The sequence below is a fragment of the Cheilinus undulatus genome, linkage group 9 (assembly GCF_018320785.1).
Source record: "Cheilinus undulatus linkage group 9, ASM1832078v1, whole genome shotgun sequence".
In the NCBI taxonomy this organism is placed as follows: Eukaryota; Metazoa; Chordata; class Actinopteri; order Labriformes; family Labridae; genus Cheilinus; species Cheilinus undulatus.
In genome coordinates, this window is record NC_054873.1 from 37,556,072 (window position 1) to 37,573,072 (window position 17,001).

Sequence of the window (17,001 nt, forward strand, 5' to 3'; positions counted from 1 at the left end):
CTTTTGGATAGAAACCAATCTCAGAGCCCATCGCCAATTATCTTTCATTATTGTCTGATGAATGCTTTGTGGTTCTGGGAGTAGTGGTGAGTTGTTCTTTAGTTCTGGTGTTAGCCGCTAGCATTAAACAACTTACTGGCAAGATTTAATGTCCTGTATGGTGTTTAAGCCCATAATGTAAAGGCTATAATATGCCTTTTCCCTGAAGTGCAGTTCATCTGCTTAGTCTCCGTTCTACAGTAGACTGTACGTTAAGGACTGTGTTTTCACTCGCGCTCACTTCAGCAGTATAAGCCCCAACAAAGAAACTAATGTGAAATTTTATCTATTAAGGGGAATTAAGTTTTCTGAAATAACAATTGGCATATATATATTTTTTTTTTATCTAGAGTTTGGTTCGTTCCTTTCTGATACATCTGAGGTAGAAAGAGAATCTAAACACTACTTGGCTTTACACCAAGCGTCTGGCACATTAGTGGCGCAAGTTTAAATGTTTGATCTAAAAGGGAATGTTAAGAGAATTTTGTTGCAGACATTTGTTTACAGGAATGGATAAATCTTAACAGTACCATTGATGGGAGCTTGTTTATCATCAGTAAAGACAAAGTTTTGCCCGCGTATTGTTGTCAGCACAGTCACAGACTGTTTTAGCCATATACACCAAGCCGACTAATGTGTGATTAGTCAATATTGCTCAGAATACACAAGACTTCGCATTTTGAATTTCACAACCCTTGTGTACAGATTCTATATCTCTGTGTAGAATCTATAAATGGAGATTATAGACCTGTAGTCAACTAAAGAAAAAGTTAGTCATATGTAATTACACCCACACACTGACCAATTTATTGGCCATTTAGGTGAAAGGAAAAAGAGATAGAGGAAACTTTCACTTTAACTCATAATCAGTTTAATCCATGACATGTTCCTCATAGCACCCTTCTGGTAGTCTAAATGATGTTAAACTATTAACATAACAAGCTTTATGAAACATCATTAGGCTAATGATTTTTAACCATTAACATACTAAAATAACAGCTGACTCAGGGACAATCAGCATTGTACCTGCCTTTAATCATGTGATTTCAGTGATGACAGCACCATAACTGTTCAACATTTGCAGTTGTTTGTATTAATTCGTAATGATAACTATTAACAAGACTCACTATTTCCAGCCTGCATGAATATCAGACAGCATGCAGCATTGTTTTATTGAGGTGAAGAGAAAAAAAAAGTATGCTTGTCAGGACTTAATGACCAGAGGAGATCATCTTTCTCTCTTCTGCTCTCTGTCAGTCTGTAACAGATTCCAACACTCATATCTACATTTTAATAAAACGATAAAGGGACTTAGTACCTGTATTTGCTGACCGGTGACTTAAGCAGACCACAGGAGTTGATGCTTTGACGCAGGGCAGCAGAGAAACTCTTGTTATTTACAGCGCAACTACAGTAAAACAATCATAATATGACATGTTTTGTGTCTCTTTGTGTGCCTCTCTGCCTGTATTGGCAAGCACTGCATTGCTCCTTTCTCTCCTGCTTGCGCCTCTCAAACAGTCAGCTGTGCACTCACACACACACATTAGACTGGAACCGGCTGGAAGGTGTCAGTCCGAGAGACTAGCTGTAAATAGGACTTAATATCTGAAGATTTTTTAAGGCTACAGTACTTTTGTAACATTTTGATACCAAGGATCATTAAAATAATGGCGATCGGAGCATTTTAAATCAAATATATTACAATTTTGAGGAAGTTGGTGTGTGGGCACCAAGCTACTCGTCATGGGATACCGACAGAATCACCGCTCTTCCTCTTTCCATGTTGTCTGATGGAGATGCTGACTGCTGTTCCATGACAGCAGTGGTTTGAGCTCCTGGCTGAACCGCCTTTAATACTCCCCTGCAATGTTTTGAGGGAAATACCATCTGACCCCATGCACCCCTGCTGTAGAGCTTTGAAATAAATGCAGTCTGCTCCACTATTTATTATCCCCATTCTAGCCGGGAGAGCGGCGTCTGAAACCACATTCAGAGGGGGGGAAACATGCTGGCATTCTGCATAAGTGCCTCAATTGACCACACTGGCACAGGTTTCCATCACTGAGGATGATTCTTTTCTTTCTTCCATTTATTTTGATAACCAAATTGCTTTCACTTTAAGATTTTTGTTTAAGTGGTTTTCAAATAGTACTCTGGAAAAGATTACACAACTTCAATTTTGTGCTTTTCTTTTTCAATTATAACACAACGTCCACACAATAATGAAACCAGTGTGAAACCACAGAGATTAAGAAGCAAAAAAGTGTGTTCTAGTTTGATGGTGTAGATTTTAGATAGCTATTCTGATTCAAAAAGTTTATGTGGTTCTTCTGCAAAAAAGCAAACTCCACTTTCTCAGAGAAAATGGAGTTACACAATCAAGTAATGTCAAAAGTTTTCATTAAGCAGCTGTGGTTAGAAAGAACCCGTTGTAGAAATTAATGTCTTATTTGCCCTTTTGGGTGAAATTCTTAACATAGAATTGAAAGATGATGGTGAGATGCTCATTCCTTTTCTTTTACAAATAGTTTGGATTTGCTTCAGTAGATTGATTCATCAGTCAGCCATGAAACAGGCTCTGATAGCTGTCACACACTTATGTGATGGACTAAGTGAAGGTGTCTTTATTGACCATATCTGGGGCAATTTACTGTGCAGCCAATCAATAGTGCCTCTTTTACCACTCGCAGCATCAGCTGCTTTTTTTGTTTCAGTAAGTGTTTGACTCTCAGCTCTTATATTTCATTTAATCTTGGGGTGTCCCCCACTAAGGTTTTACATAGTCAAATCTGAAGTCTGCATGGCGACCTTATCCAGATACTGCAGATGCCCATTTACAATAAAGAATGCTCATAGCTGATGATATTCATTAGCCTATCAGCTACTTGACTGTTTTACTAGACAGGCTGTGTTACTTGTTGTCCAGTGACACAACATGCATTTTACTTTTTTGGGATGATCTTTAACTTGTTCAAAATGCCGCCATTTATTCAAAGTTATTTTCAAACACTGAAACCTGAAATCCTGCAACAACAATGGCCCCGTACAATGGGATAGTCCACCTTAAGTTTACCCATGCACACACAAAAAAGACTGATAAGAAGTACTGGGTATTATCAGAATTGCACTAAAAGTTTTAAGTTGATATTAACACCAAGACAGGAAATTAGTCATGATTGATTTGGACAAAACAGGCTAATCTATGTCACACATAGAGATTTAACTCCCCCATATAGCTTGAATGGAGCAATCCTTGCCAGATGTTTGACTATGACAACAGAGAATAAAGCCAATCGAATAAGCTCTTTTGAGGGGATAGTCAAATCCTTGACTAGTTGGGGTCATCCCTAATTCAATCCCTGCGTTATAATGTAAGAATGAAAAATGTGTGCTTGTGTGTGTCCTGACCTGCTGTTAGGCCCCGCTGTGCTGGGAGTCTCCTCACTCTGTGTCCTCCTCAGGTTTGGTCTGTCTGACTGCAGTATCTCTGCAAAGACACATTACATCATCAATGTTCAGACACTGCTAATAATAACCACCAGCCCATACTCACGTCACATACTCACTCAAATTTAAACCACCTGCACTTAAAAAAGTTCTCTTTTTCTGTTTATGGAGAAACATGCGAGTGTGAGGATAACAAAATACCATTGTTTATAGAGCTTAATACTCTGTGGTGAAGTAGGAAAAGAGCTAAAACAAGACAGATGCCATAACACTTTAAAGTTCCTGAAGCAGCAACAAACAGTGTGCTTTAAGTCTACTGCAACTCCATACCAAGCTGATGTTTACAAGCAGAAATTAAACAACAACCAGACATTAAGATTTGGCAAATTTGAGAGAAGACAGACATTTTATTTCCAACTTTTCTGGCAGAAATCAGTGACAGATGAAGATAGTTTGAATCACCATTTAGTAAAACAATGAGAACTCCTCAGGGCTCTGACTTAAGATAAGGATAAAGCTAAAAACAGATGTCAGTAACAAAACTTACAACGACATTCATTTAAACAAGGATGCCTTCTGTTAAGACAATCTGCTCAGTCACGTTAAAGAGTGAGCCAAAGCCTGTAATACTCTAATTATCCTTTATACAATTACAGCTTAACAAGACACATGTCATATTTAAGTTTGAAATGAGTCAAAAGTTCATTTATATTAAAGCATCATAACCTTTTAGCTTAGCTAATAATTAATTCTGCATTTTGCTACCCATACAGCAGCTATGTTTAATCTGAGAAGATATTCAGTTGATTCATGGACCAGCCATTGAACAAACCAATAGAGTCAACAAGTATTAGAGTCCTTCTGCTGACTGTTGGGACAATTTTAATAAAAATTTGGTTCACAGAACAAGTTCTCACTTAATAACATGGACAAAAAGACAAACACCCAACAGCACTTTTATCAAACCAATACACACACGACAGGTAACTAGGGATACACATTATTGGATTTTTGCCAATACTGACACCGATACATCCGCAAATTTTTTTGTAAAGAACACCAAGTTCTCCAGTGATAGTGTTGACCTGTAGCTGAAATTAATTATCTATATTAAACAGCAGCTTGGGTCCCTTGGACAATTATGACAAAATGCTTAAAGTAACACAAACACATTCTTTATAAGTGCATTAAAATAAACCAGCTGAGTCTAGACCTTAGTTTTAGTCCCCACTTTAAGTAAAAGGAAAGAGTGAAAAAGAGATTAACTTCAGCCGAGGTAGGCCCCCACTGATCCTACTCTTAACTGCATAAACTTATTTGTATAATCTGCAGATATGTATGGCCACTATCAGCAGAATTTGATGTTCTTATTTGCCAAAACCGAAGAACAATTTTTTAAGCAATTAATGTACGATACAGAACTCATGCCGATTATATCATTCATCCTTAAAGGTAACTAAATATGTACCAAGATGCATAGTATTGATAATATCAAATAAATTACTAACTCAGGTCAGGTAAGGGAGCATACGCCAGTTCGGCACTTTGCCACATCAACCTGTACTGCCAGGTTGATGGTTGACGGTCCTGTACTGCTCTGGCTTCCTGATGGCCATCCTCCACGCCCCATCTCATCAGATATCCTCCCAGCTGCCCCCCTCCTGATGCACGCAATGGCTCCCAGTGTCTGTACCAGCCCACCGGGTCCTAAGCACCCAGTTTGCAGTAAGCTGGATGAGGCCCAGGAAAGCGCATCAGGTGCCCGTAGAAGTGCATCTGCCGAACTTGTCACGAAGGAGCCAAGCTGACACCTCTGCCATCAGACAACATCCAGGCCTCACAAGATTATTGTAAGACTGAAAGGACTAAGAACTAAAAGACTGACTTTTGTCCATAAGCTCAGATACCAGTAACACATTTTACCACCTAGTCTGGCATATGCCTGAAATGGTGCTTGCAGAGGTGTCTGTTTTGTAAAGGCTACTACAGATTAAAACAATCAAAAATTAACTTTTTAGTTTGCTAATTCTCATCTTGACATTTTGTAGATCCCTTAACTATTAAGTTTTGGGGGTCAATCCCATTTTTGTTTAAAAATCTAAAATAATAAATCTATATAGACTAAATACCTGCAGAAATGGAAGAATGGTCTGTTGTTTAATAGAGACCATTCATCCATTTATGTACTGCGCAGCCTGTGCTGGTGTGCGAGTGTGCGGTCGTGGTGATGTGAGGGAATGTGTGACTATACACTCATTCCCAACTCTGACTGAAAACCACAGGCCTATAATATGCTTTTCATTAACACTCACTTTCTCCTTTGCACACACAAACACAGCACCTTTTTATATGTACAACACTCACGCTGGAGGCATGTCAGATGCAAACAGGATCCATATTTACACACATATATATCCTGCTATCTAAAGTAAAGCAAACAGGTAATCTCTTACTGACTCATACTCTCTCTCTCTCTTTCTCTCTGTCCTACACATACACACTCAGACCCACAGTGCTGTTTTGTGGCTATGAAAGGGCTTCTTGTGTGCAGACCCGATGGACATACAGAAAAATAAACAGTGGTCTTGAGGAGAAACCATTGTGTCATAGCCTGCTCACTGAGTTCAACACCCCCAGCTCTCCCAATGGCAAAGGTCTAATTACTGGTTAGGTTTGTGTATGTCTGAATGTACGTGCTCAAACATGCAGGTAGGTGTTTCAAATGCTGTCCCTGGTCAGCAAACGTCTTACAGCTTACAGCCATTCCCATCTAAAAAAAAAAAAAAATGATGTTGTGATGTGATGTAAAAGTTTTGCCACTGATGGACAGGAAACTCCTCTAACCACATTTACCCCACTTCATTTGAGTGAGATACTGTCCTGGGATAAGTCATGTCCAACAAATAGTTCAAGTTTCAAAAGGTATAATTACCATCCTAACATCTATATTAAGGTCTCTCTTGCTTTAGGTGGCTGACTATAGTTATAAATATTAATTTTAGTAGAGTTCCCAAGAAAACCATCTTGAAAAAAATACTTGCTGAGTCAAAAGGTTGTCTGTTAGAGACACTAATGCTAATGCAGACACTTCAGCTGTGAGGGAGGGCAGATCAGAGACACTCAGCAGCAGCAGTTTAATACAAAAAGCCTGCATCTTTATGTCAATTTAAAGATGTGTTGGTTCTTAGATATTTTGAGCACAACTGCTGTAAAATAATCAGAAAATAACACATTTTTTTGTGCTTCTCTCTACCTGTATTGCCCAGAGCTGCAATGCTCCCTTCTTTCTCTGCAGCATGTCAGCTGTGCGCTCATGCTGTTCTTGCTCCACCTGAACCTCCCCACTCACAGACCAGCTTCAACTAACCGACCAAACAATCAACTAACTGAATGCAGTCCACATGTACACAGAATCACACAAACCAAAGAAAGATACAACCCACCTAGCCTACATTCATTGCACGCTCTCATATTGCACTAGATTGTCAAAAAAATTAATCACTCCTTTCCAGTACTGTGGCACATCAGCGTGTTAATGTACGGACTCAAGCATCATGTGTCCTTGATAATAAGTGTTGACATCAGTGTATCCGGCTTCTGATTCTGTAGAATTAGAAGCTGCATATTTGTTGATCTTCTACGTATGAATCAAACCTCAAAAAAGTGTGCCAATACTACCAGAATTCAAATCTTTCTGCTCTGGTTTCTGTTTCTCCACAGCAATCAATACAAGGGTTTGTCTATGAAGCCCATTAATGTGTGTGAGAGCGTGTGCAAGCGTGTGCATGCGTGTGTCAGAAAGGCTGCCAGGGGAAATGAGTAAAACCTCCAAACTAACAGAGGTGCCTTCAGAGCGAGAACACAGAGTGCCTTAACACCAGCAGAAAGCAGCACACTTCCACCTTTATGCGCTTTATATATTCAAGCAACCCCGGTACGCCTGCACACACACACACACACACAGTATAGAATGTAAAACACATGTAAATGCACAATCGACACACACACACACAAGCTCCAAACACGCGCCTGCATCTCCGCTCATGAGACCTTAAAACACACCTTGGTTTGGTTTCAGAGGGCACACTCCAGTCCTCTGTTCACCAACCTCTCTTGCCCCCCAAAACACACACAACACGTGTACACACACATATGACCTCTGTCATCTCTGCCCCTGTAAACCAGGGGAGGAAACCCCCCTGCTACCATGCACACGGCTCTGGATCACAGGAGGCGATTGTGCTGCTGAGCTGCAAGCAATGAGGCTCAATTACACAATTCTCAGAAACAAATTAGACAAAAGCACTCCTGATGTCTGTGATTATGTATGTTTGGCTGTGTGTGAGCGTGTAACAGTGTGTCCTGATTTCAGGAGAACTTAACAAAAAGATATGCATTACAAAGAGAACTTATGGAGAGCTCTCGATTCAGTTCTGATTAACTCTGACCTGCACATGTTAACATTACAGACCTGGTTTTGTTTGACTGCATCGTCAGGATCCTATTTCACTGGCTGGCCAAAACCTTGTATCTCTGTTTATCATGATTTAATTTTTTTTTCAGAAACAAGTGCTATTGGTCACCCTTTACATCTGTCAGTGGGTTTAACCAATTTTAAGGCAAAAACATGATTTAAGATGCTGACTATGACCATCATTTTCATCCCCTGAAAAGTGGGGATTTTGCCAGTGATTTGCTACATTTGTTCCTTTACATACAGAATGACTAATACCTTCAGCTGGAGCCTGCAGCATTTTGTTTAAACCCTGCATAAAGGCTGGAAACCTGGTTAAACTTCAACTATGGCTGTTCACTGCATAGCTTGTGTGCAAGACCAGACCATAAGCCAACGTGGCTTCATGCAATGGTTTGAGGGTAACCACTGAAGCCTCTAGATTTGCATATTGGTCACTTTGGTTTTTGGATTAAAAATTAATTCATTTGACTGAGAGATTGGCCTCTATCTGTAGTAATGATATGTTAATTAAAGGTAACCACACCCTCAAGCACACCCTGCTTTAAATGACTTTTACAATAATTACTAGGGATTTACAATATTATCTACATATTGATACCAGCAGATTGGTATTAGCAGACCTGAACATTTCTGCCAATATTTACACACATGGACAAAATTGTTGGTATCCCTCTGTTGATGAAAGAAAAACCCACAATGGTCACAGAAAAAACTTGAACCTGACAAAAGTGATAATAAATAAAGATTCAATGAAAATTAACCAATGAAAATTCAGACATTGCTTTTGAATTGTGGTTCAACAGAATTATTTTAAAAAACAAACTTATGAAACAGGCCTGGACAAAAATGATGGTACCCTTAACTTAAAATCTTGTTGCACAACCTTTTGAGGCAATCACTGCAATCAAACGATTTCTGTAACTTTCAATGAGACTTCTGCACCTCTCAGCAGGTATTTTGACCCACTCCTCATGAACAAACTGCTCCAGTTGTCTCAGGTTTGAAGGGTGCCTTCCCCAGACAGCATGTTTCAGCTCCTTCCACAGATGTTCAATAGGATTTAGATCAGGGCTCATAGAAGGCCACTTCAGAATAGTCCAATGTTTTGCTCTTAGCCATTCTTGGGTGTTTTTAGCTGTGTGTTTTGGGTCATTATCCTGTTGCAAGACCCATGACCTGCGACTGAGACCAAGCTTTCTGACACTGGGCTGCACATTTCTCTCTAGAATACCTTGATAAACTTGAGATTTCATTGTACCCTGCACAGATTCAAGACACCCTGTGCCAGATGCAGCAAAGCAGCGCCAGAACATAACAGAGCCCCCTCCATGTTTCACAGTGGGGACAGTGTTCTTTTCTTGGTATGCTTCATTTTTTGCGTCCGTGAACATAGAGCTGATGTGCCTTGCCAAAAAGTTCCAGTTTTGTCTCGTCCATCCATGGGACATTCTCCCAGAAGCTTTGTGGCTTGTCAACATGAAGTTTGGCAAATTAGAGGACACACCTTGGTTGAACATGTCCCTATGGTATTTTCAATCTTTTCTAGGGTACTATCATTTTTGTCCCGGCCTGTTTCATGAGTTTGTTTTTTAAAATAATTCTGTTGAACCACAGTTCAAAAGCAATGTCTGATTTTCATTGGTTAATTTTCATTTAATTTTTATTTATTATCACTTTTGTCAGATTCAAGTTATTTCTGTGACTATTGTGGGTTTTTCTTTCATTAACAGAGGGGTACCAACAATTTTGTCCACGTGTGTACAACTGATATTTTGGCTACAAAAATCGGTCAATCTTAGCTGTAAATATCAACATATGAACACTGAACATACACTTTCTGTTTACACTGAATTAGAGGAGTTGTAGGCTTGACCGGCAGCCCTATGTCATCATTTCATATACTTAGAAATGTGTTTCAAGGACTGAAATGTTTCATTTTTTCTTAGTTTTAGTTTATTTCAGTCACTTTAAACATACAAATTCAATTACACTGGTCAATTAAAAAAAACAAATAATTATTTTTTAGCATTAATACCAAAGATGAACATAAAGACATCACAAAACAGGAAGGACAAGGTGTAGGCTGAAGCCTTCGCTTATTGCATCTTCACTTTATCATATGTTTATACTACAGTTTCATATTAAAGAATCATTTTTTGTTAGTCATTTTTTTAAACCTGCTGCATGTTCGACTTTCTTTCATTTCTGTTTTTAACCCGTTCCACAGACTGACTTCATAAACTGAAACACATCTTAGTTTAACATCTGTAATTTGTTTTTGCATACATGCAGCTCCCCCTCATTTCATGCTCACACGTCAAACAACCTCTGAGTACAGTCAGGTAACATCTTAATGTCTGTTTTGTACATCTTAAACTTGACTAAATTTGAGAGCCTGTAGATTTATGAATAATTAGTTTGTTGGTTCTTGATAATCTGCTGTTCATGAGCCTGATGGCTTCCTTTCAAAGAAAAAAAAAAGGATTTGCCGTTGTTATGTTCTAGCAAAACGTCCACAAAGTAGGTAATGTATGTTTTTTTCTCAAACTTTAAATTGAGTGTTTTGAGGACTGAAGTTTAAGGTCTGAAAAACAGGGTTTTTTCTTTTTTTAAATGAAAAATCTCCCCCTGTCCTCTGCAGTGAAACATATCACTCACTGTGAATCGTGCTATGTTAACAAAGTCTGTTTCTGCAGCAGGTTGTTCATCTTCTTGTCTGACAGCCGCCTGGTGGCAGCATTAACAGACATTAAAATAACTTTCATTAAAACCTTTTTCCAAATTATCTAGTTTTTTTTGTAGGTGATAATAGACATCATATTAATTTTGATTTGTTTCAAACCTGGCTGAAAAAAACTAACGGGAGCATTGTAGCTCTGATATACAAAAAAAAAAAAACAACACTCTGTATCGACTTTAACTTGAAACTCATATTTGAGACCAAACACTCACTGAGAAAACAAATATAAAGGTGAATCATATATATCATGTAAGATCCTGGGACATTTCTAGATAAACTTAAATAAATAAAATTCTCACACAAAGATAAGCGGGCATTCTCTCCATGATTAAAATCATGTTACACAGTTGTTGTAACACAGTGGTTCCCAAAGTGGGGGTCGGGACCCCCTGGGGAGTCACGAAACACTGAGTGGGGATCACCAGATGCCTTCCAAACACTTTTCCACCAACTGAACATTGTCTCACCTTGTTTGTTACCTTTTTGTAGCTTTTGAGCTTTGAGAAGTTAAATATCAAATATTATTTTCCACACTAGTGATTAGCTCCTTACGGAAATCGAGACTTTGATCTAAAAAAGCATAGAATGCAGGAATAATACCTGTTTTTTTAAAGTTCTATTTTGTTAGTACATTTCTGTGGAAGTACAACAGTTCAGACTGTGTTAAGGGCTTAAAAATACTAACAAATCAACAAACTTCACTGCCTGTCAGTCCAGTGCTTAAAAACCTTGGCATCTGTTTCTGACTAGTAGCCTTTATGAGTGGAGTGATGACTCCCCTTTTAATAGTCTTTTCATTTTGCTGTTCTTAAAATGTGTGTCACAACAGAATGCACAGAAACACTCATAACACAAGTCCTCTTAACCTCTCTAAAAATCAGAGCAGTCTGAAAGAGACACATTTATACAGCCCATGCTGTGGCACGCCTTGGCCTTTTACTGCCGGCCCGGTGTTCTTTCAGCAGAAGACACTGTGGACTCTGTGTGGCACTCTATGAAAAGCCTTTTTTGTATGCTTGTGTGTTTGTATGTGTGTGACACAGAGAGGAGATGGATGCATGAACCTGGCTATGGTTTTAAGAGCAGTTTAACAACTGTGTGTTTGTTAAATGACACCATATTTTAAACCATAAAGGAAAGTAAAATGTTAGTGCAATGCCTGGAAGCAGGGAATATTGTTGACCAAGAGTCAATAAACCTGTGGAGGGTTAGAAATCCTTCCTCTGAGGGCTTTTAAATTAGTTTTTATTGGTTTGGGAACAGTAACACATCTGCTTGGAGATTAAGTATTCTTTTATATCAGAGTTATATTTCACTGAACGCATGTTAATGGAGAATGGTGTTGGAGTAAAAGGGTAGCTGTCCATTCTGCAATAAAGTTAGTTTTGATTTAACAATATGCTTTACATGTTATTCCTGGCAGGAAAGAAACGTTCTCACACACTTTTAAAACAATGTCAAGACTTTCCACCTAAACCCAGGCAGTATTAAAATACATAAACATACAGAGTAACTCTTCCAATTATAAAAAAAGATGTGTCTTTGTTCTAAGTTTGATAGAATCTGCATCTAGATGAAGAAGGCAGATGGCTTCCTTTTCCTGTACTCAAAACAGTGGATAAATAGATAGACTATAGTGTAAAATGCAATCTGAGTGAGGTACAACTTTTTTAAATAAGAACAATCCTGAGGCATCAGTAACAATAAAGAACATTTAAAAATGCTCCACTATTCAATCTTTTTTTTTTACAATGTATTTTCATTTGCCATGTTTAGACCTCAAGTCTACACAACTCTGCGTTTTTGAGCACCTAAAGCAGAGACCATGTTTGGTTTGAAAACTCTGGGTTTGCATTTCACTATGTATGGGCAGAAACTGAGACAAATGGAAGTGATGACACAGACACCCACATCCACTTGCTGTTTGGGTCTTATGAGTAAAAACTTGGCCATCCCGGATTTGTCACAGCCCATACAAGTAACCTCCTCCTGGACAAAAAACAAGCAATATCAACTTGGTCTTTCAGTGTTTTACCTTACATTATTACAGGCTCTGCTGACCTTGTTGTCTATGCTTACTGCTGTTATGAAAGTAAATTTGCATTTGATTATGCTATTACTTCCTACATGCACAGAATAAAAGCCGTTGTTCCAAGTCACCCAAGGGTCATGCTCATTTTAAGCCAAAGAATGAAAGCGCTGTTACGGATGAGAGAAAGCCAAAGCACATGCACTGCCACTATTTATTTTCAGGCATGGTAGTATTGACTGAGATTAGCTCTGAAGCATTTTAAAAACTTGTTTTAGTTCCAATACGGCATTTAAAAATGAAAACATTAAATAATTGCAGAATGTTTATAGTCTAAGGATGCTTTACTCACAAACAAGTAATTTTAAAGTAGATGCAGTGGCTGTATTTCAAATGTTGTATAAGAAGAAGGGCTGACAAAATTAACTGAGTTAATTGTGATAAATCAAGGCCCACAAATAGTGCCCTATTATGTTTAAATCACAACTAATGTCATGATTTATTGTCTCTTTCAACAAGCCACAGAAGCATCTCCCTGCATCCACAGTGATGCAGAATGAGTCCACCACTGCTCCTTCGTGTCTCATTTCCCTTAAAAAAAAACTCTCCTACAGCTCAGTTGAAAAGTCAAAGAACATCTGAACATTGTGCTAACAAGCATTTACCTTTCTGCTGTCCCCCTTTTCCTTTAAGATCTATAACAAGCTCCTTTTGTCATGTTAAAATCTTCTATCTACATATAAAAGCAGGTCTGTATCCAAACAGGAAGTCAATTACACTTAGTTTAAGGCTGTAGAAAAATCCAGAGACACAAAAAATATTCTGAATGTAAAATAGTTGAATTTTACAAAGGGTGCAGTTAATCACGATTAAAAATTGTAACCTTTTCACAGCCCTAATAAAAGCTTGTAAAATGAAAATGAACTTAAGTCAAAAGGTGAATAAACTTTGGCCAGTTATAATGTCTTGACAACTATTTTCTACCTTATCGAATTCATTTTTTTATTAAGTTGTTTACTCAACAAACTTTCATATAAAACAACCATATACAAGTTGTAGCAATATGTATGTCTTTATTCTGCTCAACAAACAATCTACAAGATACAAACAAGATACCAATTCCTCATTTCACTTTAACTACAGCCAAAAATGTCTACTGGTGCACACAGTATTTACTGTAAACCATGTGGCTGAGAAGAGTCGCCACGTACACAACATAAAGCTTCAGCTTTTTCCATATGAAGAAAACACAAGAGCGCAGTGACACACAAACATCCTACAGTACAAACATATGCAAGCGCATGTGAGTGTATAAGCATTTGCTGGCAAAGTGAACAAACATTTAAAAAAAGGAAAGGAAAAATTGAGAGGCAAACTGGTTTTAATATTGTGGTGTATTCTGTACTAACAAGCTGTCTGGGTAACTGTGGGAAACAGAGTGAGCATTTCACTTTAATATTTCCATGCTGACAAGCGAAAACCTTGAGTTTCCCACACCTTGACCAAACTACGAAACCACTCTTAAAGTGAACTCGCTGAACAATTTTGTATTTACAAAACACCTTTAAAACCTTTTGGTTATTTTTCTGTTTATTTAATATGTATAACATGTCCTCTGCTTAACACGATGAAGTTTATTTAAATCCTTTTCCAGTGGTAGTTCTAACCCTCTTCCGCATGTTTTTATTAGGACTGCCACTTGAAAGTCAACCAACCTTAGCTAACTAGCATTTTGAATTAAAGGCCCAGATTTGGAGTATTTTTGTTTTATTCTATTTTCTGCTCCGAGTCTACATTCAGAATTTCCCACAGGGAAAACTAATCTTTATCTTTTATGACTCCGTGAAGGGGTAGGGTCTTTCTTTTCCATAAAACGTAGCATGTGCAAATGGCCTCAAATGTAAATGCTTCTTGAGGTGCTTATTGTAAATTTCTTTTTTGCTACCTCCACCTCCATGTCTGTGTTCATGTGACTGCATGCGTGAGTGTGTGTGAGTGTGTGTGTGTGGTAAGGTGGGACTCACTGTCTGCCGCTGTGCTGCCATTGGGCAGTGAGCCTAGATCAACAACCATGCCGTCCAGACAGACGTTGAGCTCTCCTCCTGCTACAACCGAGCCTTTGTTCTCCGTCTGCAGCACCAGACTCAACTGGACGTTCTCCACTAGAGGGGGAAGGAGGGACGACAGAGAAGAGGAGTGGTTGGTAAGGTAGACGGTGAAAGGTGGTAGGGAGAGGGAGAAAGTTTGAGTCACAGTAAGGAAATCAGACATCCTCTATTGCTCCAAACTGGAATTATTGAGTGACGCTACAGTTTTTTAATTTCCTTTTGTCTGTGATATGAGTACAAAGCCACCCTGCTAGGACATTAGCTCCTAGAGGAGGTATAGTGCTGGTAAAATCTAGTCAACTGTGACATTTTATCTTAAGAAATAATCTATTTTATGTCAAGGTGTTTAAAAACTATAGAAGCCATTTTAAACAGTAAAAACCTCATCACAAGAAATGGCTTATAACAGAACCACTCATCACTGATGAATCAATGGACATAAACTGTTGAATATTTTTCATGGAAAGGTTTTATCTGGCTTAATAAAATTAATGAGTCAGGAATGATATGACTTTTGTGATTTATCACAACCTTTAGCTCAGTTTTCACTCACTGTTTTATTCTTCCTTTCTAAATCTTCAATTACAATACACTTGCAAATACATTTATCTTATATGCGAAAATATTAAAAACATCAATAAATGATTTGTGGCAACATTTTCCAAAGCACCAAGTAGGAAAAACTGCATAAGCTGAGAGATGACATATTTTTGTTTGGTTTTTTTTTTTGTTGGCAAACATCCCAAGATTAAATAATTGTAACTGTATTTAAGTTTGATAAAACATAGTTCAAATTTACAGGTGAAGTATAACTTTTTTTTTAATTCACCTCTGGAATAATCAGAATGGATGTCTTTGGTGTTTTTATGGAATATGATGGAAAGCTGATTAAAGCACTAGCAGCCTCAGGGTATTCCCTCACGTTGCTCGGTCTTCTCACAGGATCGGACAAGCTTACTCAAAGTCACTCACACTAATTCCAGCACAAGTTTTCACCTTTTTTTGGAAACCACTACAGTGTGTTCAGACTAAAAGCAAAAGGAAACTGCATCCCTCATCACTAATTGAAATTTTGTGAAAAAAATGTCACTCTAACTTGTCCTGTTGATTTTACTATGCAATGCAAAAAACGCAAATTTTAAGGATTCAGACTCTGACGATCAAGGAAAATACTGGAAATTCCCCCCAAAATATTATCATGTCTTTTATTAGGCCAGTAACAAAACATCTACAATGTGGGTGACCAGAAAATGCTTGCTACGTGATATAATATTGTTAAGTTCAAATGGGTAATATTTTTTTTTTAAATATGTAGGCCATGTGAAGTAGTGTTGGACAAATCATTTGAGTTTCAATCATGAAAACAAGACAGTTTTATGAAAGTTAACGTGCTGCATGCCACATTGCACTTATTTTGTCTGTTTTATCATGTGTGGTAAAAGGAGCTTACCCTCCCTTCCCTTTGCAGCACATTGTGTGCTCTGCCTCTCTCACCAAATTACCTCTCACTTGAATTTAAGTGAGGAGCAGAGGGAGCCATGACATACGAGGTAGGGCTATCAAAAAACAAGACGAACGCTGTAATACAATTTTATTGAACATAAACATTTTTAGCAAGTTCCTTTGAGCAAAGATTTGATGGAAAAAGTTTCACTGTGCTCAAACAGGAAAACAGAGAGGGTGATCAAGCACTGTGATTTGTTTTTGGGCCAGAAACTGCCAGAGAGCATTGTGTGAGCCAGAGCACTGTCTTCACAAAGAATGAAACCATTTTCCACAGTTGTGGTCTCTTTCTTCCAACTTTTTCTAGAACCTGTTTGTTACAGTGTCGATCTACCACTGACCCTTCTGGAACTCACTCCTCCAAAATTACACCCTTAATGCCAACAATCAACATGGCCTCTTATTTGGACTTGCTTTGCCGTGTGTTCTTGATCCTTGGTGATGATGGTGTTTTCCAGTGCTCTGCTTGCTACAAAAATTTGGGTTTCTTTCAGTTTGTTCCAAAATGTCTCTATAAACTTGCTTGCATTTTTTTCTTTATGATCAGGATTCAGAAGTTTTGGGACAATTTTTGGACACTTTCGTCATGTTCAAATTTTCATGCAAAATTTGCTCAACCGTCTCTTCATCAATGGAGACCATTTCTGCTATCCTT

At 38.2% G+C, this 17,001-nt stretch overlaps 1 protein-coding gene across 4 annotated transcripts in view; it reads right to left on the reverse strand.

Moving 5' to 3' along the window:
• The window catches only part of wwp2 (WW domain containing E3 ubiquitin protein ligase 2), an 81,828-nt gene that overhangs the window by 50,863 nt on the left and 13,964 nt on the right, over positions 1-17,001 (reverse strand). For all 4 annotated transcript variants that reach the window (XM_041795703.1, XM_041795704.1, XM_041795701.1 and 1 more), the window contains 2 exons: positions 14,760-14,897; positions 3,451-3,529 (listed from right to left, as the gene is read on the reverse strand). In XM_041795703.1, the coding sequence (XP_041651637.1) occupies positions 3,451-3,529; positions 14,760-14,897 (217 nt within the window). The remainder of the gene's footprint in view (positions 1-3,450; positions 3,530-14,759; positions 14,898-17,001) is intronic.